This window comes from Tripterygium wilfordii, chromosome 17 (genome assembly GCF_013401445.1).
Source record: "Tripterygium wilfordii isolate XIE 37 chromosome 17, ASM1340144v1, whole genome shotgun sequence".
Lineage (NCBI taxonomy): Eukaryota > Viridiplantae > Streptophyta > Magnoliopsida > Celastrales > Celastraceae > Tripterygium > Tripterygium wilfordii.
Window position 1 is genome coordinate 11,951,218 of NC_052248.1, and position 25,662 is coordinate 11,976,879.

The 25,662-nt window shown below is 36.3% G+C and overlaps 4 protein-coding genes across 4 annotated transcripts; 1 reads left to right on the top strand and 3 right to left on the bottom strand.

Annotated features, from left to right (window-relative positions):
- Positions 1-1,320: 1,320 nt before the first annotated feature.
- LOC119982157 (chlorophyll a-b binding protein CP24 10A, chloroplastic-like) lies at positions 1,321-2,646 on the bottom strand. Its single transcript, XM_038825378.1, has 2 exons — positions 2,095-2,646; positions 1,321-1,948 (listed from the first exon to the last, which is right to left on the bottom strand). The coding sequence occupies exons 1-2, from the start codon at positions 2,322-2,324 to the stop codon at positions 1,399-1,401; spliced, it is 780 nt and encodes a 259-aa protein (XP_038681306.1). The 5' UTR covers positions 2,325-2,646; the 3' UTR covers positions 1,321-1,398.
- A 1,340-nt stretch (positions 2,647-3,986) lies between these two features.
- LOC119982846 (non-specific lipid transfer protein GPI-anchored 31-like) lies at positions 3,987-6,120 on the top strand. The gene is made up of 3 exons (XM_038826428.1): positions 3,987-4,597; positions 4,797-4,823; positions 5,762-6,120. Exons 1-3 carry the CDS (start codon positions 4,252-4,254, stop codon positions 5,908-5,910), a joined length of 522 nt encoding a protein of 173 aa, XP_038682356.1. The 5' UTR covers positions 3,987-4,251; the 3' UTR covers positions 5,911-6,120.
- Positions 6,121-6,742: 622 nt separating this feature from the next.
- On the bottom strand, positions 6,743-8,261 carry LOC119981622 (protein SODIUM POTASSIUM ROOT DEFECTIVE 1-like). Its single transcript, XM_038824695.1, has 3 exons — positions 7,806-8,261; positions 7,226-7,301; positions 6,743-7,102 (listed from the first exon to the last, which is right to left on the bottom strand). The coding sequence occupies exons 1-3, from the start codon at positions 8,202-8,204 to the stop codon at positions 6,981-6,983; spliced, it is 597 nt and encodes a 198-aa protein (XP_038680623.1). The 5' UTR covers positions 8,205-8,261; the 3' UTR covers positions 6,743-6,980.
- A 2,162-nt stretch (positions 8,262-10,423) lies between these two features.
- LOC119982367 (BRASSINOSTEROID INSENSITIVE 1-associated receptor kinase 1-like) lies at positions 10,424-18,637 on the bottom strand. Its single transcript, XM_038825693.1, has 11 exons — positions 18,326-18,637; positions 17,778-17,910; positions 17,608-17,679; positions 15,405-15,548; positions 14,812-14,883; positions 14,635-14,706; positions 14,463-14,542; positions 13,161-13,289; positions 12,741-13,082; positions 11,997-12,391; positions 10,424-11,078 (listed from the first exon to the last, which is right to left on the bottom strand). Exons 1-11 carry the CDS (start codon positions 18,420-18,422, stop codon positions 10,764-10,766), a joined length of 1,851 nt encoding a protein of 616 aa, XP_038681621.1. The 5' UTR covers positions 18,423-18,637; the 3' UTR covers positions 10,424-10,763.
- Positions 18,638-25,662: the final 7,025 nt, after the last annotated feature.

Sequence of the window (25,662 nt, forward strand, 5' to 3'; positions counted from 1 at the left end):
TTCAATTATATGAATAGGCTGTGTAACCAAATGAGTTCACTAGTAGTATTTACAACCGTCCTGTGATAAATTGTACGAGAGTGTTGTGTTTTTGATGAGTATCCCACATCGAAAAAATAGGGCTACCAACTCTAGTTTATAAGGATGCAAGACACCCTCACCTGGTAAGCCGGCTTTCTGGGTTGTAGTTTTACCTTGGGCCTTATGGGCCAGTGTGGGTATTCATCATTGGTGCTTTCATTGAGAGAGTCGCGTTTGCGGAGAGGGCTGCCGTCCGGGAAAGGGCTGCCCTCTAAAGGGCAAGCGGAGCCGCCGTCGACGTCGGTTGTCCAAGGGGGGTGGTTTGATGAGTATCCCACATCGAAAAAATAGGGCTACCAACTCTAGTTTATAAGGATCCAAGGTACCCTCACTTGGTAAGCCGGTTTTCTGGGTTGTAGTTGGGCCTTATGGGTCGGTGTGGGTATTCATCAGTTTTTAACCACATGCCCGTTGTATTAAAGGGGTATGTTATGGATAACCTTCTTTGGGTGAACTTAATTGAGCAAGACTAATCATAGACCTTTGATTTATATAATGTTTTTTCTTTTCCCTTTGTCGTTTCCTCCATAAATCCATCGACGGATGTGATATTTGATATATTTCTTAATTAGGTCATCTAATTTTGAACCAACCTATACTGAAGTCATACGTAATTCAATCATTTAGATGATAATCTATTAGTATTAATGAATTTCCCTAGAGACAAACCTATTTAAGAGCCCTTGGACCCGATCAAAAACCCTGGCAAGGGTTACTAGATTTCGGGCCACAGAGTCATAAATTACCCCATAATCCTTAACAAAGCCCAACCCACAAATTTTTTTGGATTATTGAGTTGTCTCAGTTTAAGATAATATCAAAGAATATTTTTTTAATTGGGTTATCGGATGATTCAATAATCTAAAAAATCATAAAAACTATACCTGAGGTCCGGATTGATAAAACTATATATTTTTTTATTTTCGTTTTCTATTTTTTGAAAACCAAAATTAAAAATTTAAAACAATAATGATTCTAAACATGACCTAAGTTTTTTCTGTTTATGTTTCCTTGGAAGACTGGAAGATTTTTTTTTTTTTAATCTAATGTTGTTCAATGACACAAAATCAACTTGAGTAGAGTTGCTCTTCATTTGTGACTCAGAACCCCTTCTTGAAGCATAGGATGGAAAGGAGATGGTCAGTTCAGACTACAGAGAAAAGATGACATGAGACACCACCCATACTTCTCCATCAGAACTGAAGAAAAAATTGGAATGAGAAGAAGTCGAGCGCTCAATGCAAGGAAAGTTGGGGATTTTGAATTTCTGGTCTCTGGAATTGTATCTACAATACACGATTTCAATTTTCTAGCTTTCTACAATCCAAGAGCACCAAGTGGCGTCTTGCCTTGTCCAGCTTCAAAATAGAAGATCAACATAGCCACCATAGCAAGCCTAGCATGCTTAATCTCAGCCAATTTGAGTCTCTCAAGCTTCTCAGTATCAGGAATATACTCACCATTATTCAGCGTCCCTGCAAACCCCAGTGGATCAAAGAACTTGCCTCCTGGGTACCCCTGTTCGCCGGTGGAGTTCGAAAAGTTCTCTGCGGTTCTTGACCATGGCGTCGCCCATTCCACGGACTGTGACTCTGGGTTGAAGAAGTCCACCCACCGCTTGCTTTCCACCCAACCCATGAGGAGAAGCTGAGTGCCCAAGAGGGACCCGAATGAAAATGGTGCAACGGCACCGGGAGCTGCTCCGGCCTCAAACCACGGGATGCCGCTCCATGCTTGCCCCACGAAGATTCCGACCACCGCCGCCATAGCCCACCTGCCATGGATTAGCTCTGCTTCTCGGTACCACTTCAGGAATGCTGGGTCCTTGCCTAGGCCGAGTGGGTCGAAACCATAGTCACCTGGAAGCCTGAACGAACAGAACGCCGTCAGTAGTTTATATTGCTATACAAGGTGTTTGAGAAAATGCAGCAGAGAAATAACTCAGTGTGCTAGAGCAATATACTGTGCATATGCACACAACGTGTTTGACAAAATGTGTGAGTGGCTTCTTACGTGCCATCTAACCAGTCCGGGTCAATCAAGTTGCCACCGCCTCTGACACCAGGAATCCAAGACTTCTTAGGCTGAACAGCGGCTGCAACCACCAACTTCCTGGTACCAGCAATGGCACCACCTCCATCCACTCTCGCAGCACCAGCCAAGAAGGCCTGGCTTCTCCTCGCTCCGCGCAAGAAGGAAGATCCCAACCCATTTAGCACTGCACCGGATGTAGCTGCAGCCATTTTTCCTCTCAAATTTGCGTCAGTTGTTGTCGAGTGCCAAATAAGGATCTAAAGGTGGGTGGGTTTGTAAATCTGGAGACGAAATCTTCCCAAGCACCATGGATAGATTTCAGACCAATGAGAGCTTAAGCTCAATCCGCAGCTCTGTGTTGGATCCAACCACGTGTACCTTCTTCTACTCACCAACTTGAATATCAATCAGTTCAGTGGGGTCCTAGTCTTGTGTTTTCCTCGTCCACAGATCGAAAGTGGCATTTATTAATTCACACTTTCGAAGAATTCTCTACCAGTTGTTTGTTCCACAATCGATTAAAACAAAGAAGAACCTGACTTGATCAGCCTTCAAATTCCTTTTCATCACGAAATTAAACTGTTGTTATGTACAACAATATGCAGTTGGAACTGTTATTTATGACAGTTGCGCTGGCTGGAAATCCTTCACAATATTATGAGAGATTTAAGATTTTGATTATTTTAGACTCTAATTCGACTTTTAATGGGAAAATTGAATCAATGAACTCATGTTCAGATATGCGAGATGAAAATCAAGTTCTCACACACCCTTGTATATATCAACAATATTATTCGTTTTGAGTTGTTTGGTTCTCGATGATACATCAAGCATGCACTATTATTTTTTTTCCTTCTTAGCCCATTGACTAAGGGCCAAAACGCATAGGACTCTCACTTGATTTAGAAAAATGTCTTGTTACATATAAGAGTTGGGCTTTCATCTTACTAACCCATGGTTGGACAATGGAGAACCGATACGGGATATCAACTCATAACAACTCTTGTAGTTGTAACAAAGTCTTAAGTGTTTTTGAATTTAATAGTGTGTGTATAAAAGCAAATTCAATTGAAATGGTGTATGGGCCAAGTTTGGTATCAAGACGAAATAGCAGGTTTTCAACTGGAACGCCTTGTACAAATTGAATCACAAGCTCAGCCTGCCACAATGAATCAATCATAGCAAAACTACACCAAAATGCCTCCAAAAGTAGATAGTAGGAGGTTAATCAAAAATTTCATTAGTCACTCCATTCGATCACGTCATCAATAATGATGTGATTGTAAATTTTTTTATGAAAGTGTTATATTGAGATATTAATTCTGACAATATTATATTGAAAAAAACCCTCTAAATAGTAGCTTATGCTATAAATAGATGCTATTTGTTTGCATTTTTTTCTCTCTCAAAAAGGACACTTTGTGAGAGCAACCTTTTTGAAATTTCAACCCAAATGGACCCATCCACGTTATAAAGTACACAAATGGAGAAATAAAGAAGAAGAAGAAGAAAGCTTCATTATTTCGAAATAGTTATCAAGAAAAATAATTGACTTTTAAACCAGGATGCCCCCGCCAATCCCTTGCCAACATTACATTTTCAAATGATTTAAGCTTCATTTGAAACTTCAGTCACGAATTTCTGGGAATTTTATGAGAAAACTGTCAGTTTTCAACCTTTATTTTATAGAAAATATGTAAAAAAATTATAAATAATTTTATTTATGAATTTTCCCCATGTTTTTATTTTATTTTCAAACAAACCGAGTATTTTTCTCAATTCTGGGATAGACCCCCAATTTTTTTTTATCCTATTTACATATATGCCCTGTTAACTTTGCTTATTGTAAAAAATAAAAACAAATGCAGTTGCAGTAGTAGTTTATTCAAAATCAACAATCGTCTCCTCCGGGTTGATGCCAGACTAACTTGGTGCAGTCGATGAACCGCGCACACTCTTCACATTTTCAGAATCCAAACACTCGCACACGTCTCTCTCACTCTCACTCCCTCTCACACTTCTCCGGTAATAATCTCCGCCGCCCAGTAACCCTATCACCGCCTCTCTCAGCAAGCCAACGCACTCACTCTCACTCTCACTCTGTTCTTCTCAAAATCACACACTTACGACTCTACAATGGCAGCAGTGAAAGCGTATTTGCTTCTGTTCGTTTTCTCCATTTGCGCCGTTGATGGCGCTGGTCAGCACCACACCACGGAGGCTCCGGCGCCGTCTGTGGACTGCAGCATCCTGATCCTGAACATGGCGGACTGTCTGTCGTTTGTGTCGAACGGGAGTTTAATTACTAAGCCCGAGACGAGTTGCTGCACGGGGTTTAAGACCGTGTTGAAGACTGACCCTGATTGTATTTGTCAGGCCTTCAGGAGCAGTGGACAGTTAGGTGTGGTCATTGATGGCAGGAGGGCCCTGAATATTCCTGCTGCTTGCGGAGTCCATGACTCCTCTGCTCCTACCTGTGGAAGTAAGTCCCGTTGATTGATTATATCTTTCCCTCTTCTTTTGATTGGGTTAGATCCTTCACATATGATTTTTAGATGCCTATTTTCGTCGATTTTGTTTGTCTTATTTTAGAAAGTTAAGAGGGTTTGTGGCAATTCTCTGTTTGGGAGGAGAGAAAATTTTCTCAAGTATTTAATTGTGGTGGTTTTGTCTTTTTGCAGTCTCCCTTCCTCCTGCTGGTTCTCCTGGTATGTCCTGACCTTAATCTTCTTAAATTATTATTTGATGTTGAATCTGGTTATTAGAACGAGAGAGAAGATCTGGTGCTGACAATTCTCTGTTTATGTTTGTGTGATATTTTATTCAAAAATCACATGATTTGGAGTTTCCCAAACTCATTTTCTTTTTTAAAAAAAACAAAATTGCAATCATCTTTCCTGAGTGAGGATGAAATCTACATCTGGGTGTACTGTGGCATTTCTATCTTGATAATGTCTATTTTGTTTCTAAATAACTATTTTAGAGAAATCTGCATCTTGCTGTGTTATGGCCTTCCTATCTTAATATTTACCTGATTACATTCAAATTTACCCATTTTGAAACCATCAATTTCTTTCTGTCTTTCATGTAGAGTTCTACTCAATGTGCTTACCTTTAGTTGCACAAACACCAATGTCTTTCTATATTTTGGGATTGAGCCATCTGTGGATCCTATTCATCACTGTCCTTTTAAGAATCGGTATCCTACCAAGTTTGATTCGTTTGACGGAAGAATGAACTCTAATACTATCCAGACTCTGATAAAGAAGGAAATAACTTACAAAAGCAGAATCAATTTGCTTAACAAGTATGCATAAACATGTCAAAATTTAAGAGTTTTTCAGTTGTTTATAGTGATTGATATGTTTTGATATATTAAGGGCTTGCATGATTACTAGCTCAAATTTTTGTTTTCCCAGTTTAGCTCATGTGCTAAGAAAAGTGTCGATCTTTTAGCAAGTAGTTTGTGTTCAAAATGAGCTATAAACACATTTTGATTTTTCTAACAATTGAGGATTGATGTAGTATGAACAATTTTGCCTTTTCAAGATTGTGATTTTTGGTTGGCAAAGAGTCGGAACTCTTTTTTTTGTGTTGACTATCCTAGTTTACAAAGGTTGATTGCTCTGTCCAACTGCTTTCACAGATGCCTCTCCCTCAATGAGTGGAGTCGGATCTACATCAGAGCAAGCTGCGACTCCAGCTCCAGCTCCTAAGAGCTCAAGTTTTGCATTGTCTACCTCAGTCGCATCTCTTGTTCTTGGCCTTGTAGCTGCGGCATTCTCTAGCTTCTGAGTGAATGAATTTGGAGAGCGGGTAACTAATTTTTTGTTTAACACGGACTTGATATTGAGGTTTTTTGCTTCTTTTTTATCATCTTTTGGAGTGTCACTGAACTTGAGTAGAAAAATCATCATTTTGTGAGCTACTTTGAACTTGGTTTAGACATTTACATTTTGACATATGAATCTACATAAGTTTCTATATTAAATTAGCTTCGTTGAATGCTTCTGTGATGATAAGATTGAACTGCATTGCATTCCATATTTTTATTTCAGTGATCTGTGTAAACACTGCTGGATGGAGAAGATCTGTATAAATAGTTATATACGAGTAGGTACTAAATGACCACCCGATGTTGGGTGGTCTGGTGAGTGGTGATCATTGAAATGGTAGCCATTGGTAGCACTAGCAGTAGCACAAGGTTCTTGGACTATGGTTCTGGGCTAGAATATATGAATTGGGCTGGGCTGGGCTGGTATATTATCACTCCATGTCTTTAGGCTTGAGCCTTGAAGTATAACTAACAGTCTAATAGGGGTTGGCTGCATTGGGCTGGTATGGCTAGAGCCCTATCTGCCCTTTGGCCCAAGTAAAACGCCAGTCTCAGTAGTTCGGCCCATAGATTGGCTATCCATCTCTTTTTGTTTGGACAGTAATGATAGTTCTCAATTATCCTAACTGTTAAGTTGTACGCACAAGATTTCATATGTATCATGTGAAACATGTGGAGTCCACAAATTCACTTGAATCCAATGTGTCCATTCCTACTCAACAGCGCAGCGGGGACAATTGGGATACCAGTTGTTGGGATCCCTATCATTACTGTTTGTTTGGGAGCATAAAAGACCAAAAGAGGGTACTGTTTTTGATAATAAAAAGAGAAGTTAACAGTAATTGATAATTAGTTAAATAAGTAAGAACATCAGCATCAACAGTATGTAGTGTTGCAGACTTGCAGGTCACATGGTTAACTAAGTCATGGAGGCATGGACCCCCCACCCCATATGTCTTTTTATTGATTGAGAGAACCATCTACCATCTATTACCAGGATTGCTTAAAGAGAAGGTAAAAGACAGAGACTTCAACAAGGCCAAAACTCAGCCTTCTTGACCTTTGAAATGCTCTCCAGAACTCCAATTGGTGATATATGCCCCATCACTGTCACCCTCTTGTCCTCTAGATCTATGCTGAAGGATGTAACCCCTGTCAAAAATAAAGATAGGTTATATATGTATATATACACACACACATCAGTAATATTGTATATTTATTAAAAAGAAAATTATGTATAATTGGATTGGATTTAGAGATAAACTATACAAATACCTTCCATCTTAGAAAGATGTTTCTTTACTTTACCAGCACAACCTTGACAGTGAAGAGAAACTCTCATAACAACTACCTGCAACCAACCATCCATATATATATACCAATTTTACAATTATATGATACATATAGCCAATATTGAAATGGCATTCTAATATACTATACCCAATTGCTCTAAAAAGAGTAGCAAAATTAAGATTCAACAGAAAAAAAAAAAATGGAATAAAAAAGAGGGGTACTCAATTAATGAATAGATATATGGATAAGTACAAAAGATATTGGCTTTGATTGGAGCCATGCAATTCTTAAGTATATTATATTCCACTATTCCAATAATGTACAAAAATAATTGGGGAATCATGTGTGTGTGTGTGTGTGATCTTGATTCTCACAATCTCATGCTAGCTGTATCATACCTCACATGGATGTCCAAATTTTAGAGGCCTCATTTTGTCTTTTGTTTCAGACAGAAACTCCTTCATTTTTAAAACAAAATGTGTAGAACAATTTCTTGGATGATATGCACACACACACGCGCACACACACACAGAGGTAATATGTAGAGGTAGCTTTGACTGACCTGAAAAACATTGTCTGAAGAAGGTAGTGATGATGGTGGATCAATTTGGATGAGTTTTGGTTGTTTATCATGTGAGACAGCAGCTTGGTCTCTCTTGAGAGAACAAGGCACAGACACTGGTGATCTTATCTTACTGCTATTAGACACAACAGTAGTAGTAGTAGTAGTAGTACTGAAGCTGTGATGATGTGAATGATGAACAAGCCTTGTGGCACTGGTGGCAAGTAATCTTGTGTTGTCATCATGAGCTGCAAGTGTTGTTGTTGTTAATGGCCTTCTGCTTAGTGGGACAATGACTGAGTTACCACCACCTGCCATACACACTGCTGTGGATGAGGACTGGCACATGAACCCCCTCATTGACATTGTCTTGCCTGACCCTGCAGACTTCATCTTCATTGCCTAAGCCAGAGAAAGAGATAGTGTATGAAGAATGAGAGTACTAAGTAGTGTGTGTGTGTGGCATGTTTTATTAATGAGTTATCTACTAGCATATATGGGCTTTGCTGGGCACTTACTGTCTCTGCTGTTTTCATCTGTGTTTTTGAATGCATTCACCATCCCTGTCTTTTTCTCCCTTGTTAATGTTGACAGAACTAACTAGTGTTCTATTGAGGGATAAGTATTGAGAAAGCATCTGTACTTTAAAAAAAAATTGAAACAAGTCATTGTACAATTTTTCGAGCCAAACAAGCCCATTGTATTGAATCACGACCATAACAGTGCTGACCTAGTACACTATAATACCATTTACATTGCTATAAGATCATGATTTCCTAATTAATTTATGATCAAATATGCCCACTTCTTAGGGAGCAGTGGTCAAATTATGATCTTGAAGCATACAATATTGGTCCCACTTTGTAGGGTTTCAAAAGGACAAAAACCATTGCCAGATTACAGAAGTGAAGAAGAAGAGAGAGCCAACTCACAGGGTACTAGGTTAGAAAAGGATGGTCAAAAAAAAAACAGCAAAGCAAGTCTAAAAGAGGGAAATTTTCAGTTAAAGTGGTAGATCAGACAGTTGTAAATAAATCTATTTAAACTTTTAACAATGGTAAAAGCATCCACAGTGGTGCTTGTAATATCTAGCACTCCAAAATCATTCTCTCTCTTCTCCTCTCTCCTGCGTGACACAATTTAATTGGATGAGTGAATCCCATAATATACACTATTCATCAACACTCTATTCATTCCAACACTCCATATTCATTTTCTCTATCTTCTCTCTCTTCTTTTTTATCATCTCTCTTCCTTTTCATCTTCTCTCTTCCTTTTCAACACCTCTCTCTTCTTTTTCATCATCTTTTTCTTCACTATTCATCAACTATATATATACTCCAACTCTCAAGTATCATTTTTCTACAACTAAATTTTCAAGTGTCATTTTTTATCCATTGTGTACATGTAGCGCTATATTTATCAAAAAAGTAATATTTCAAGTATTTGAAATACATTCCATTCTATCTATTGTGATGGTATAGCACTATATTTTTTCAAAAAGTATTGTTAACAATGTTAAATATAATATCATTGTGGATGCTCTAATAAACCTATCTAAACTTTTAACAATGGTAACCCTGCCACCAGTGACCATCAAATCAAAGACCTGGCTGTAACAAAACTAGTTAAAAGTAAAGTAAAAAAAAAAAATACACTATTTGATGTCTCAAACAAAGACTTCAGTATTTAATTTGTTCTCTTGTCAAAAAAAAAAAAAATTTGCTCATAAATTGCATTGCCAATGCCAATCTTGTTGAGGGTAGAAAGTCTCTGTTTGTTTTAAATTTATCTGTTGCCAAAAAATTTTCTAGTTCTCGCACCAGTCTCCACAGCCTAGACTAGTAGACTTCCATGCTTTTAACCCCATTAAGGACCACAAACAAACATGTCCTTAATAAGCTCAACCAATAATATTAGGACCTTAAATGACCACCTCCTTTTGTGGGTGGTCCTTGGCACTTAAAAAGTAGTGGAAAGTTTGTGGGGCTATTTGGAATCCATCATTCATAATTTGATGGGAAATTCAAGATAGATAAATATATGAGAAAGTCTATCATATATTTTTATTGTTGATTTAGAATATGTGGGACTCAAAAGAGTGAGTTTCACTTGTCAATTTACTTATTCATACCCTCAAAAATTAGTCTACATTTTAGATCCTTACTTTAAATCTACATAAGAGAATTCATTTATATATATTTTGTTCGAATCTACAATCAAAAAATGTTCGAAGGAGGCCATCAACAATCTGTAAAATAACGAAAGATAATTCTACAACGTCTTGATTTGGACTATAGTCAAACATTCACTACAATCATCAAATCTACTACAATCATCAAATCTACGACCATTCACCTGGTTCTCTCTCGTAGTGATGCACAATTGGTGATTGAAGCATTTGGACGTCAATAATGCATTTCTCCAAGGAAACCTCTCTGAAATAGTTCTTATGAAGCAACCCTAGTACTTTCAACTTGAAAAATATTCGATGCAGCAGCAATAAAAAGACCAGATGAAATTATCAGGGTCTTGGTCCGAAACAATTGAGCTTAATGTCCTGCATGAAGATAGTGAAATCGTCCGACATTTGAATGTCATATGCACTTAATCAAGGCTGTGAACGAGAAATATGACTATTTATTAATTTAACAACATGCAATAATCTCTGTGATACATAAAAATGAAAATGGTTGCTCCAATGGCCTTTCTTGGCCCGTTAAACAAGCACCAGAGGTTTTTGCCAAAGCCAGTGGGCAACCCTATAAGAATTACAACTATATTAAGCGACTCCAATATGTAAATATAAACTACACATCAACCCATCCCAACCAGAAAAACAAAAGTGAAGACGACAGGGGTAGAAGGAAAAAAGGACTAATATGCACAGACGTGTAAGAATCAGTTTCAAATACAAAACGGGGCCTCGGAAGACCTTCATAAGGTGAGAGAGAAGGATCATCTGGGACCAGACAGTTCATCCGGAGGGATGTGCGATGCGGAATCCACGATCCAATTCGCATTTGGGTAGTGGGGATGAGTAAACTCTTGACGAAACATCTCCTCTTTCTGCCATTCCTCCCATTTCTCAGCCAAACCATCACCTTCAAGCATTCTTACTACCTCTGACATCTTAGGTCGTTCCATTGGGGAACTTTGTGTGCACAGAAGAGCCACCTGGATAAGCTGTTCCACTTCTTCATCAATATAATTGCCCTGCAGATCCGCATCAACCAGTGTCTCCAATTTCTTATCTTTTAAGAGACCTTTCACCTGAATCCACAAGCAAGCCAGAGAGGAAAGAAAACACAATTTAACAACCCAGTGTCCAGACTTTACAAGTTTAGCCTCTTTTTTTTTGGTATGTGAAACAGATTAGTGTTCTAAAAGCAATATGAGTGAATAATGAAATAAATACTATAATATGCTCCAACCAAGCTACCCAAATGCGTGCTAATTACTTTCCTTTATTGACTGTCAGTAACAATGAACCCAACCCCACCAACTCTTATCACAAAAAGCCTCTGAGACCTAAGATAGGAAAAGAAGTTCCTTAATTTACATAAACTATTCTAAAAAACATAAAGAAGCTATTCTAAAAAAAGGATTCTGGGAGACATACATTCATTCCCAACATAACAGGAAAGAGGGAACTGGCTACATAAGTCGGCCCTAGGAAATCAGAGAGAAAGATAGTGTGAGGAACAAGTTAATTGTCATAAGAATCACTAATACAATTTTTCCCATTCTCCCAAACTCCCTCTTTCTTTATTTTCCTTTTTCTCTTTTCGGTCTCTCTAACAATATTTTTAATAATCCCTCAAAAATTTTGCTGTAATGTATTTAAGCTAACCTAGAACTATAAGTATTTGAATACATAAAGAACAAGGAATTTAAAAACCATAGGGTAAAGAAATGATCAACTGCAATAAGTCGAGGGCCCAACTTCAAGCACTTGTCTTTAGGTAAGAGTTAGGTGCCCCTGAACACTATCAGTGTCAAAGAGAATCACATTCTATTAACTACCAAATACAAAAACGAGCTAGTTCATTCTCACATGCCATTTAACTCCCAAATTACCAAACTAAGGGCACAAGTGTCTGCAAAATAGTATTAAAAAAAACTTTACTGTCCATGTTCGGGTAAGATGTAGGGAGGTGTAGAAGGGAGAGAGTAAATGGATATACATACCCAATCAAGTAGCATTACATCATCGTCATTTGCCAGCCGTGCAAGATCAAAAGCCCTCTGTCCAGTGATCAGTTCAAGAAGCATGACACCATACCCGAAAACATCAGTCTTCTCTGAAGACTTTCCGGTTGAAAGATACTCCGGGGCGATATGCCCTATTGTGCCACGTACAGCAGTTGTAACATGAGTATCTTTGTAGTCCATGAGTTTTGCCAATCCAAAGTCTCCAACAACGGCTTCAAATTCCTCATCCAGTAGTATATTTGCAGCTTTTACATCACGGTGAATAATCTTGGGGTCACAATGATCATGCAAGTAAGCAAGCCCTCTTGCAGATCCAAGTGCAATCCGCTTACGTTCTGGCCAAGCAAGTGGGGCTTGCGAGTCTGGGCGCTCTACAATAATGCACCGAGTCAACTAAATTAGTAATTAGATGACAGTTACAACAAGCTTCTCCAGGGGTGGGTCCAATGCGGCCCTACCTCTTAGAGGTGCTACGTTCTCAAAGAAAATAATCAAATCTAATAACCATAAAAAGAAAATTGAGAACATGTAATTGGAAATAAGGATTTGTATTGAACTGCACTGAATAAGAAAATGATTTATTTCTTTATACTTGAGTTTGAAACCCTCTTTCAAAGTATAAAGCTAAAATCATACGGGGTTGACCAGTGGCAACAAATATAAATGCAAAGACAGATTGGAAAAATACATCAGCCGAGTTTATATGCTAGCAAGCAATACCTCTTAAACACGATGCTACACTTCCATTTGCCATATAGGGATAGACAAGCAATCGTTCCGTTGGAGTCATGCAAAAGCCACGGAGACGAAGCAGATTCCGATGCACAGCCATGCTGATCATTTCCACTTCAGTTTGAAACTGCAGCTCCCCACCCTGAGTACGCTCCTCTTTCAATCTCTTCACTGCCACTAGAGAACCATCAGCTAATCGTCCTTTATAGACTTTACCAAATCCGCCCCTACCAAGAATATTTTTATTGCTAAAAGCATCAGTTGCAACTTGTAGTTCGCGCAGAGAAAACCTTTTGAGCTGTCCTAAATGGACTTCTGGATCCTCTTCAGCTGCAAAGAAATACAGAAATGCAGATTTTAGATTCCATACAGAAATCATTTGAGGCCCTTTTTCCATAAAACACTAACCGGGTACATCAAAGAAATGATCTTGTGGTTTTCTCCGCCGCCAGTAAGCAAGTGCAATTGCAGGAGCAGCAAATAGTAGTGCAGCACCAGCAGCAACTCCTCCAGCAATAGCCCCAGTGGCATTGTTTCCTGTTGAGGTGATATTTTATGAATAAAAGGTGCCAAATTTGACAAGTCTGCAAATATATTATTTTATCTGGTGTGTCAATTCAATCAAAATTTCATTTCGTGTCTATTTATTTAACCAGTAATATTTTCTTTTATTAAATTGTTTGCAGGCAAAGATAGTTCGAAAGAAATTAACTTGTTTTCATGCGATTTTATAATATTATAGGGGAAAAAGAATCTATTCACTTGTTTTCAACGTTGCACCAGATCACTGCAGAAATTCAATCCAAAATGAAGACAAAACACCTCCAGGCAATCTTTATGTAGTTAGACCTCAGAAGTTGAATTGATTACAATAGTTTGACCGAGACCATTTTGTTTGTGGCTCTAGGCACAAGCATGCGAATCTATTAGGTGAATTATGGCATGTACATAAAACTTTACTGAAGAGATCGGTTAATATTCAACTCCACCGCTTAGAAAATAATAGATTTGCTAGTGTAGGATCACTAAAAGAACAGAAAATCTCATAGTACAGAGGAAACCAAATTTGAATTTTTGCGAATGTAATGTAATGTTAAGTGGCTGTTCTAAAAGACAGTATCAAGCATCAACTACAAAGGCACTCCACCACTAATAGTTGTTTCTAAATACTCATAAAATTGTTTTCTTGCACATATTGGTTCTAAATTATGTTTAAAATAAAAAAGAACAGGAGAATACAAAACTATGAAGGCACTAATCATGAAACAAATTCAGGAAAAAGAGCAAAGAAAATCCTGACTGAAATGAAAGGGAAACAAATACAGAGATCATGACTGCTTGATAGAAGTGGTCAAGGTATTGGATAGAGCCACCTAACCCAATTCCTGTCACCTGAGTTGTTATTGTAACTTCAACCCAAATCCAGGAAATTTCATTCCAACAAGATGCATGATAGCAACTCTTTACTCACATTTCCAAGAACTTGACGTGTGAAAGAATTATATTTATGACACTACCATACTTAATAGATTATTATCCTTTTTCCATTCAAAAGAGAGAATTTACTTTTTTCGGTCCTTCGTATCAAACCATCCTCATCATCAAAGTCTTAATCCCAAACAGTTTTATCTGCTCTTCATTAACTATTTTCAGAATCTAGTTCACAGGTAACAAAAATTCAAACGCTCCAATTTCAAAAGGTATACAAACCGGTTGATGCAGCTGGGGGATTTGGAACAATCGGAGGAGGGGGAGAAACAGGAGGAGTGTTCAGTTTATTATTTTGAAAACTGCGAAAGAAGGAATGCCGCAGTCAGTAATATAATTTGATAAGTTAGTCCAGGTAAATGAGCGCAAAAATTATAAACTACTCGAGGAAAACCTGATGGGAGTAAATAGTGAAAATGAGCCATTGACTGGGATATCCCCGGTCAGATTGTTGTTTGAAAGATCCCTGCATGGCAATATAAGTTACAGGAAAGATATATACCACACCTGAATTAAACTGTAAATATCTATGTTGAACTCGGAGTACTAAAGACATAATTCAAACACTTACAGGACTTGCAGCGACATAATACCAGTCAACGTCATAGGAATAGTTCCAGTTAAGCTGTTGTTGTTAAGACGCCTGTGTCATTAGAGAGAAAATATGATTTTCTTGGGGCAGAAATTAGGCAAAAGATATTGCATTCTAGAAACCCAACTAATCCATAAGGATATCAAATAGCCTGAAGCATATTGCTCAATATTATACTATTATATAACAGCGCCACATATCTCTAATTGCAACTTTGTTGTCTAGACAATCGAATTTAGACTCTCTTCGAACCAATCAATAAATAGCCTCTGAATTCTAACTCCTATTATAAAAATAATTAGTGAACAGAAACAATTAACATAGTGCAGGCACATTAGTGTCACCTTATCATTACAAAGTACAAATAGATTGACTAGCTTACAACGTTAACAACCTTGGAGTGAGTAATCTCTTTCTCTTTTCTGTTGATGTAAGTAATTACTACTATTCTAGACTCTGGCCGTCAAATATTGTCAATGGAAACCAAAACTATATGGAAATTATGAGAGATAAAGCACAAACACCATAAGTTCACGAGTTAAGAAAGCGAGATTAAAGATACGTGTCCATACAGGAACCGAAGTTTCGAAAGCCTGCCCAAGGTCGGCGGAATTGTACCCGTTAACCTGTTCAAGTAAAGATCCAAGCTGACCAAGTTTGTCAAATTCCCAAGCTCCTCTGGAATTCTTCCACTTATGTTATTGCTATAAAGTTCCCTGTCATAAAAAGCAAAACTTCAGCATTACCTTGTAAAAGAAAAAAAAAAAGTCTAATGGAAGCACATTCTACACTCAAGAAAACATAAGAGATTCTATTATAGATTCAAGTGCAGCCAATGCCAGAGAAACATTAATAAGAAAAAATGGCACAAAGATAGAAACACAAGACATAAAAGCCCATATTTTTTATTAAAAGGAATGAATGTCCATAAAAGTCCATATTGAATATTGAATTGTTCATTTCATCTATTCAACCAAACAAGTACTATCTAATGCAGCAAAAGAAGGTCTACATGCGAAACAAACACAGGGGAGTTCTTGAAAGATCAGTTCCTAAATAAATTTTCTTGTGATAAACACAAATCAAAACTTTCTATAGGAAGGTATAAATAAACCGACATGAAGAGCATTTATCATGTAGAATCAAACTATGGTAATCAACCTCTGCCAACAAATATTCCAGCAGACACTTGAAAGAAGTATATGAGTATTATTGGAGTTCTTAGTGCAAAAGATATTTTCTCTGCTCCAAGAGCAACGAATTGATGAACTGGCCAGGAAGGAATATCAATAGTAATTGCAACAGGAAGGACCAGTAGAGTTGAATGGATAGCCGACAGCTCGAGAATGAGAACTTCTCGGTTAAAGACAAGCAGTTGCATGAGAGAGGAGATACAGTGTTTCCTTTGTAAAGAAGTGGACACTGTTAGTCAACTCCTCATCCACCGAAAATGTTCTAGATTTTTTGTGTGGCTTAATTGTCTGTTTTTTCTTCTCCTTGTACTATATCGAGTGGCACCCCTTTTGTGACATTCATTAAAAAAAATTCCTTTCAAAAACATAAAAAGAGATAGGAAGAAAAAAAAACAAATGGTACACAGATTGACATATTGCTGCCAGTCGATTGCTATGTTGAGCGAGGAAGAAAAGGGAACAGGCCCACCAATCTACTACGCCGTGTTTATAAGTGGCTATCGAAAGTCTTCATCAATAGACTTAAGCAGGTGATAAGATAAATCATCGATCCCGCTTGAAATGCATATGTTCAAAGCCGTCTCGATGCTGCTTTTATTGCAGGGTGAAGAGCAAGTCATCATCTCCCAAATTTTATATGTAGACGATACTTCAATCACTTGTGGTGCTGACCTAGATCAAGACATTAATCTTAGATCCATCTTGTTGGGTTGAGGCGGCATCTGGTTTGAAGGTGAACCTTGGCAAAAGCAATATCAGAGCAGTTGGTCATGCTTTCAGAATTGATGCCCTCGCTGGTGGCCTGGTGCTCTAGGGTGCGAAATCACATTTACCTGGCCAGTATCTTCTACTCCGATTAATCTATCAAGATCCTTCAAGGAGTTCTCAGAGCACATCAGATTGTTTAATTTTGACTCAAATTCTAACTTTTCTTCCATATTATTCACTTTCTACTTTTTTTGAGGGTTGTGTTGCTTATCATATTTCCTGGATCCAACTGTATATGAATTATGAAATCATTTTAGAGGAGCAATATTAATTCAAATGGTCAAGCTCCTGACCGCCCAGCACAAGGGTAGGGATTAAGGAGGAAAAAAGGAATCTAGTTTTCTGTGTTAAGATTATTAACATAGAGTTTTCTATAAGTAACAAAAATCAAAAAATCATTAAAACCAATCAGCACCCTATTGTCAAAACCCTGTCACATCAGTTTGTAAGACTGCAACCCCATTGTCACTTAATGTCACTTAAAAGAATGCATATTGTTAGAATTCATTGTCTAAGAACTTGCTCTCTAGAAACTTCATGAACTTGTATACTGCATTACTGCATCTCATTACTCCACAGTCCACATTGGCTACCATAGTAAACTTTTAACCACTATTCTTATCAAAATGCAGCCTTGTTTAACCAAGGGAAGGCTCAATATAGGTACTAGAAATATAATAAGAAGCTTGTCTGTGTGCTATAATTAGCGAAAAACTGCAAGAAAGGAACACCCAATCCATCAATATTAACAAGCATTATCCAATCAGAACCACAAAAACTACAATCCGAAAGCCTCAGCACATAAATAACTTACAAGTACTGCAAATTAGGAAGCTGACCAAGCTGCGAAACCAATTGCCCAGATAGATTTGCATTTCCAAGATCACTATGTGAACAAAGATGGCAACATAATGATATGAAGCTCAAGAAAAACTAAAAATAGAAGGCATAATTAGTTCAAAATAGGAAGTTAGAAAGCCTTACACTCGTGTGACACTATTTTCACTGTTGCATGTGACATGAAACCAAGTGCAGGGATTAACAAGGGTAGCATCCCAACTCTGTAGAATGTTGTTAGGATCAGCCAAATTGGTTTTTAATGCATTCAATGCATCGCCTGCATCACATGACATAAGACACCCATCACAAATCATCAATAACATCTTACAACATAATTTATCCTAAAAAAGTGCCATGTTTACCAGACTTTCCGAATCCAGAAAATTCAAATCCTTTAAATGAGGTCAATTAATGGAGATCAACATTAGACCAAGAATCTCTAAGTCAGTCATAAAATCATAGTATATGCCACCATAATTACAAGCTCCATATACCCTTCATGTATCCATATTGGGAGTTAAAAGTAAATTCTAAAATTCGTAACTAAATATAGATCTTCATAATCATATATTCGAGTCCCCTAACAATAACAGGAAGAAAAAAAATAGTCCACAAAGCGCTTATATACATCACAGTCAACGCCTAAAGAAAAGAAATGAGATTGAATCAAAGAAGCGAAAACTGGTACAAACCTTCAGTATTAGCAGCGACTCTCAAAAGAATCAATTGAAACACCAAAACTGAGCAGAAGAAAGTCGAGCCCGAGATCACCGTTACCGCTCGCTCCATCGTTGACTAAGACCTCAATCTCCTCTTCATACCATCAAAATTCCAACATTTCAACGCTCCATCATCCCGCTAGAACCCCCTATTCCCTCTTCGAACTATCAAATTTAGAGCAATTTCAGCAGCGTTGACTCGAAAGGAATCCAAACCCGCTTGTTGCTGCTGAGAAAATGCAGAGAAAGAGAAAGAAGACACGAATTTGTGGCATCCGAGTAATCCCCCAAACGTATTTGTCAATATTTTTAAATTTTTTTTATTTTTATTAGGGTTTTTTGCTTTTTCTTTTTAAAGAAATGAATAATATTGGGAGTAAGTAGTATTTTGTTTTCTAAATTATTATTTTTTTTAAAAAAGTAGAGTAAAATACAAAGGTGAGAAGGTCAAAGATGCACGCACGCGCGGGGGGAGCGTGGGACCCACAATCCCGCCCGCCGAACAGAGAAAACGCACCCGTTAGTCAAGTCAGTGAGGCCGATTAAAAGTCAACTGTTTTTGGGTTACGTCAATAAGTATTAGTTAAAAAGCAAACATCAACGTCCTCACGTTACCATCACGTGAGCTTCTGTTTTTGTTTCTTTTGAATAACAAGGGGCTTGGGCTTAGACTTGGATTTGGGCTTGGGCTTGGGCTTTTTCAAATACTAATAGCTTAATCCAACTTCTAGCGGACTTACTCAAGTTTAGTCAGTAAGCTTGGGTTTCTTCAAGTATAGCCATTTTTCTTAATGAAATTGTATATGCTTACATTTATTTTGGGTTCGTTTGGTAGACAATTTTGACAGTAGTATATATGAAAGTCGGAAAATTTTCCCTAGTCCATTGTCTGCGCAGTGCGAGTTGAAGGAGAGTAGTTCACGATTGAGAGCTATTGAAATCACTAGAGCAAGTACTCTAATTGGAAGGGTATAACTGTCAGTCCAATATAAAATTAAGGACATAACAGGTAAATATACCTAAAATGGTCCGTGAATTGTCCAATTCTCAACAATATTATATGAGAATGATCATATAATGGTCTTCAAATTGCCTTCGTTTTTGAGTTCCAAAATGATTATTTGGTGCACCACCACCATATATGCAACTAGAGTCATTCTCCTGTAAATACGTCCTTGTTGGGTTCATACAAGGGCATAGACCAATGGCCCAAGCCCTTTGACAGGCCATCCGGTGTGGGCCTGGTTACCGACCCAGCCCGTGTATAGGCATTAGACGGGCCTAGCACGGCCCGTTTGACACCTCTATGTGTAGAGAGACAACTGAACTGATCTTTCAAACCACATAATTGGGCTGGATCGAGTCAAGCTCATAGTGGACGATCAAAGCCCAAATTCCAACAGGCCAGGCCTTGTACAATCCAGCCCAGAAAAGTTTGGCCTATTTAAATGATTTTTGTTTTTTTTTTGAATGTCATGATTTAAATGAAAGAATTTTGGACTCAAATTGTTGATTTTTTTTTTATAAGCTCAAATTGTTGGTTATTTAAGACGTTTAAGAGAAATATCATTTAAACAACTAAGTTGGTTGAGAGGAAATCTTGACAAATATTTATTATTCAACTACACCATTAATAATTTGATCACTACAATATCCCTCAAACCTGAATTTGCAGCTCTGTGACCACCTTGATAATGTCGAGTATACCCTTGCGTCCGTGTGAAGTTATAAATTTAGTCGACTGTTCGGTCGGTTATTGATGATTTGGTTAGTTTTTCAGTCGATACTCACTAACACACATTTGACAATAATCAAGCAAATGGTCAGTTCAATTTCGTTTTTTTTTTTTTACGTCCCTTTTAAAACCAATTAACTGGTTCCCAAACAGGAACTTTTTGTTAGTTTCAAAGTGGATATGTTATCTACCTATATATTCTATTGAAAATAAAGAACCCTAAAATTAAAAAAGGTGACTGGCTAACCACTAAGAAATAGATATTGGGTTCAAATCAATGATTTGATATATGTTTCCGCAGGTTTCATATGGAAAATAATTACATGTTGAGTGGGCCGGAACCAAATAAGTACTCTTTGATGTTTATATTATATATATATATATATATGTCATATCATATATAATATACGCTTTGTTGTCATGGACATACTCATAGCACCTTCTTCATAACAAACTTCCCAAAAGAGAAACCAACCCCACCTTATTTTTTATTTCATGATAATTTTGTGGTTTTTGGCATTGTGTAAAACACAAAATACTTAAATCCCAATATTTGTGTTATTAAAACTATGCAAATATGGAACTTAATTGACACCCCTTTTATTTTCTTTGGTAACCGATAATAAAACTATACAAATTTGTTTTTTGTACATTTAATATGAGTCTAAACTCGGGTTGTCAGGTCCATAAATACAGAAGTTTCACACCTGAATACATGATAAAATGGTTTCAAATACAGTGCAGTGCATTGTCACGAGAATATTGCTGGCGACACTCTTTTAGCTACTCGATATTAACTTTTTATATTCCATTAAAAATGTAAGGATATTTTTGGGGCTAACATGACAAAGAGTAGTAAGAGTAGTGGCTCCTGTAAATCATATATTGGATATATATGCCAAACTTGGTGGGTGTATATATATATATATATGTGGATAAAACCAATCTATATTTATACAAGTGGGAAGAGACATTATGAGTCTTGAACAACAATTTTTGTCCACTGTATGTATGTATGCATTGTAAGCAACAGCTAGATATACAGAAATTGTCAATCACGTGTTGATGGATTATTATATAGCCTAGTTATGGCTTCTTGGTCTCTAGTACCCCATAATATATATATATATATATAGTTTACAGTGCATTTCCCATAAAGAAGATCGATCCACTGAGACTTTGTACTATTTCTTCAAAATAATTACAAAAGTTATGAAAACTTCCAAATGAGTAGGAATCTTCTTGCATTGCTGTGTTGAATATGGAGAGGTTAATTGATTGAGAGTGTGAGAGAAGCAAGAATGATTATTGGGTTATGTAACACAGAAGTCTAATGATTGGGTTAATGAACCACAACCACCACATGGGGTTCAGCTAAACCTGCCTGCCGTCCATGCTCAGTTTAATTTATTCAGACCGTGACCTGCCTCTATTTCTGTTAGAGTGAGCCCGACGGCCCATGTTTATAGTGTCATATCGAATGTTCAAAAGATAAATTTGTATAATGTCAATGTCGGTAATCAAAAAAATCCAACCATATATGGCCTAGCTATTCTAGATAAGTCATGAGAGTATCAATCCCAAACTCAGACAACCCCATCCCCATGGGAATACCATATGTAATTAACCATATAGAAAATATAGAAGAAGATAAATATATAGAAAATAACATTATATATATATATATGATAATTTTGGATCGTTGGATATGAAATGAAAATTATTTCATATACTTTTCAGGTTGCATTTGATTTTTGTTTCGAACAAAAAAATATCGTTACGTTCATAAAACCGATCAAAATACAAATATATATTTTTCAAATTTTTTTAAAAAAATTTTAAATCCTAAAAATTAAGACATCATTTTAGAACCTTACAACATAATTCTTGCCGAAATTAGTTAAAATCATTAATTGTTAATGTTTTCCAATTGGTAGTTGTTCCTATCCAACCAATCTAGTTAATAAAAATTTGAAAGTGATATATTCAAATAGATCCAATTATATTCCGAAAATTAATCAAAGTATAAAAAAAAAAATTAAAGTAATAACTTAAAAGGGTGTTTGTTTGTTATATATGCTTGACAGATAGTACATGCCAATGACTTATAAACAATAACGTACGTCAATGTATTCATTCATTGATCAACTTTGGAAGAAAATTGTTCCTGTCATCCACCCAATTAAAGTTCTGAATAAGACCCCACTCTACGTACCCGTACGCGGTACGTCTCATGTATTTGGATTCGTTTAGGAGTTCGTTGGATTTTGACTTCTCTTATGAGCTAAGGTGAGTTTCGATATTGTGGTCAGTTGGGGTGAACTGTGATGACAAAAAATATTTGAATATTTTTCATTGATATCAATGAATTTTTGTAAAAAAATAAATAGAATAATAAAATTGATTTAGGACAAAAGTAGGAAAAAAATTTCATGTTTTGATGCCGAAAAGCAGCTCCAAACTCACCATGATGAGGTGATACTGTAATGCACCGCTCCGTAAAACATTTGTTTGTTCGAACACAGTGCATTTAGCAGGTGCAAATCAAGGGTGGAACCACGTTATACAAGGGGGCAGCTGCCCCTTAAAAAAATTAGTAGTAGTTAAAATGAATAGATTAAAAAAATCATTTTAACTTAACTACGAACCCTACCCCTAAAATACCAAGAAAAAAAAATAAATAACTTTCCTTGATTTAAACGACATGATGTCATATCACTCGATTAGTAGTAGTTAAAATGTATAGATAAAAAAATTATTTTAACTTAACTACGTACCCTACCCCTAAAATACCAAGAAAAAAATAAATGACAACCTTTCTTGATTTAAACGACATGATGTCATATCACTCGTTCGCCGCGTTACAGGATTTCTCATGCATAAAAATTGCCAAAACATATGAGCAACTGCAGCTGTAGAGAGAACATTTTCAACTATGAAGATTGTGAAGCAACGATTGTAAAATCGAATGGGAGACGAAGAACTCAATAATTATCTAGTTACATATATTGAAAAAAAAAGTGTACATTTAATCGAATTTTCAATAAAGTTATTATGGAATATTATCAAAAGACGAAAACTCGGGAAAAAAAAAACAATTATAAAAATTTTATCAAATTTATGAATATGATTTTTTACTTTATTTTAATGTTAAAATGTGTGGTTAGGCATACAATATCTCATATTTGAATCCCACCGGAGGATTAGTCTCATGACTAACCTAAAACATGTGTTGATCAATCGTACCAGTTTCAAAATCACTTTAGGCTTTAGCAATAATACTATTTAGCACCAAACTCATCTCACCCAACACCTTCAATAATACTGATGAACAAACACAAACTGCCATCGTAAATTGTGCTGTCCTCCTCGCAAATGATTGCACTATATATGTATATAATAATAAGCTTATAATATATATACAACAGACAACAATATTATCGATTATTTAAAGTATTGATCATGATAGAGTCAAGAAGTTTTTTTTTTTTTTTTTTTTTCCTTTTTGAATATAATTTGAAGATTAGTTTACAGTAACAGCTGGAACACAAGATACATGGTAGGTTGCTTGGGTTTGGGAACGTGGTGGTCCTAATAACTCAACATTTTATTTAGGGATGGACCAACATTATTAATGCTAAAGTGATTAGAAGGTGGCCTAAACATGATTGATCATGATTACATTATTAGTATTATTATTTTATATATATATATAGTTCAAGTCTTCATGAATCATGGTGATTGATTAATGACTCTTTGGTTTATTTTCTGTCTTTTAGTCTCCTTATATATATATATATCATCTAATCTATTCAAATATCATAGTTTAAATATATTTAATGATTCCCATGAAATGTACATGCTGCGAAGCGGATAATGAAGAAAGTGACAAAGCTAGCAGTTTAATAGGAAAAAGCATTTTATGTTAGCCATCATTTTTATATATATATATATATATTAATATATATATAGAGAGAGACATACACAGAAATTCTACAGCAAAGACCTTGATTTATTGGCGATTTATATAAGAACCTCTACTTTTAAGCCTCGAGATTTGACCAAATGACTGGAAATTGATTTAGAGTTTAGGGCTTGAAAATAGAAGTCTTTATATAAATCCCAATAAGAACGAAAGAATGATTTATGTGTGTGTATATATATATATATTAAAAACAAAATAGTTTTTCTAACATGGAATCCCAAAAAGTGAATCCCAAAATACTCCAATTTAATATGGAGTGTAATTGGATGTGAAGTGTGACCTACACGTGTATTTTTAATTAATGATTATTTTAATACCAGGTAAATTTGGAGAACTTTTGAGGGTCATTTTTTGGAGGTCTCTAGCATTGTGTTATTAAGAATGTCCAATTTAGTGACCATGTGAAATTACAAATTAACTATTTTTTTATGGTATGCATGATCATTAATTAAAAAAGCCATGCATTGGTGGTGTTGATATATATCAATGCTATGGAGATAATTAATTAGGATTTGATTCTCTGATCGACCATCAATCTTCTGCAAAAACAGTTGTTAATTACTGATTAAAAGAAACAAATCCATCAATCCTTTGTATCATCAAATATATTGATTGTTGTATACAATATAATATATGTTTTGGAATCATTATACTTTCCATATAAATTGGAAATAATTATTAATTAAATCAGATGATATAGGTAGAGATTGAGATTAGAATTGGGAGTGGTTACATATGTATAATTAAATATATATATACACACACATATTGATATTGGTATTCAAATTTGACTATTCAACCACCTCTAAGTATAATGTTGAAATCAATAATTAATTAAGGGAAAGCGAATCCAAGGCATGGCTATAAGGCTATTGCCTATTGGCACCCAAAAAATCCTTGTATTCCGGATTGGTTAAGTTCATGAGCCCCGACCTTCTGTCGAACACTTGGCCTGACCTTCCGTCGAACACTTGGACTACAAAGAAGTAATTAATTAAGTGAGCCTTGACTTGGGCTTGGTCATGATACTATGCCCTACATGACGAGAAAGGGTAGGCCGTAGGCAGGCTAGTCATTTATCCTTAAAAGTAAGTAATGCTACAAGGATAAAGCAACAACTAATACCGAGTTACCGACAAAGAAAAAGGGTGGTCTTGGGTGGTTGTTAATTTCCTTCACTATCACATTATACTTTTTCCCCCTCTTCTTTGTTTTTTTCTTTTACGTGGGACCATTTTTGTTTCATAACCATCCATTTATATATGTGTGTGTGTATGTATCTGTATATCCATATCCATATATGTGTGTGTGTGTGTGTTTGACATGTATACGTACATACATGTATATATATGGATAAATTCATTACGTACGAGTTACAGTTTTCTGACTAATTAATTGGCCAGCTCTCTCAAATACTATTTTTGTAAAACGAGGATCTCATATTCTCATTCAATATACGATTATATCAGATATTCTGCCATAAATGATTTTGAATACGTGAGTTCCTCTTCCCACACGTTCGCAATAGAAAATTACGGTACGTTTGGTTCATGAGGATACTGATCCTAAACAAATTATTTGGGCGTAACG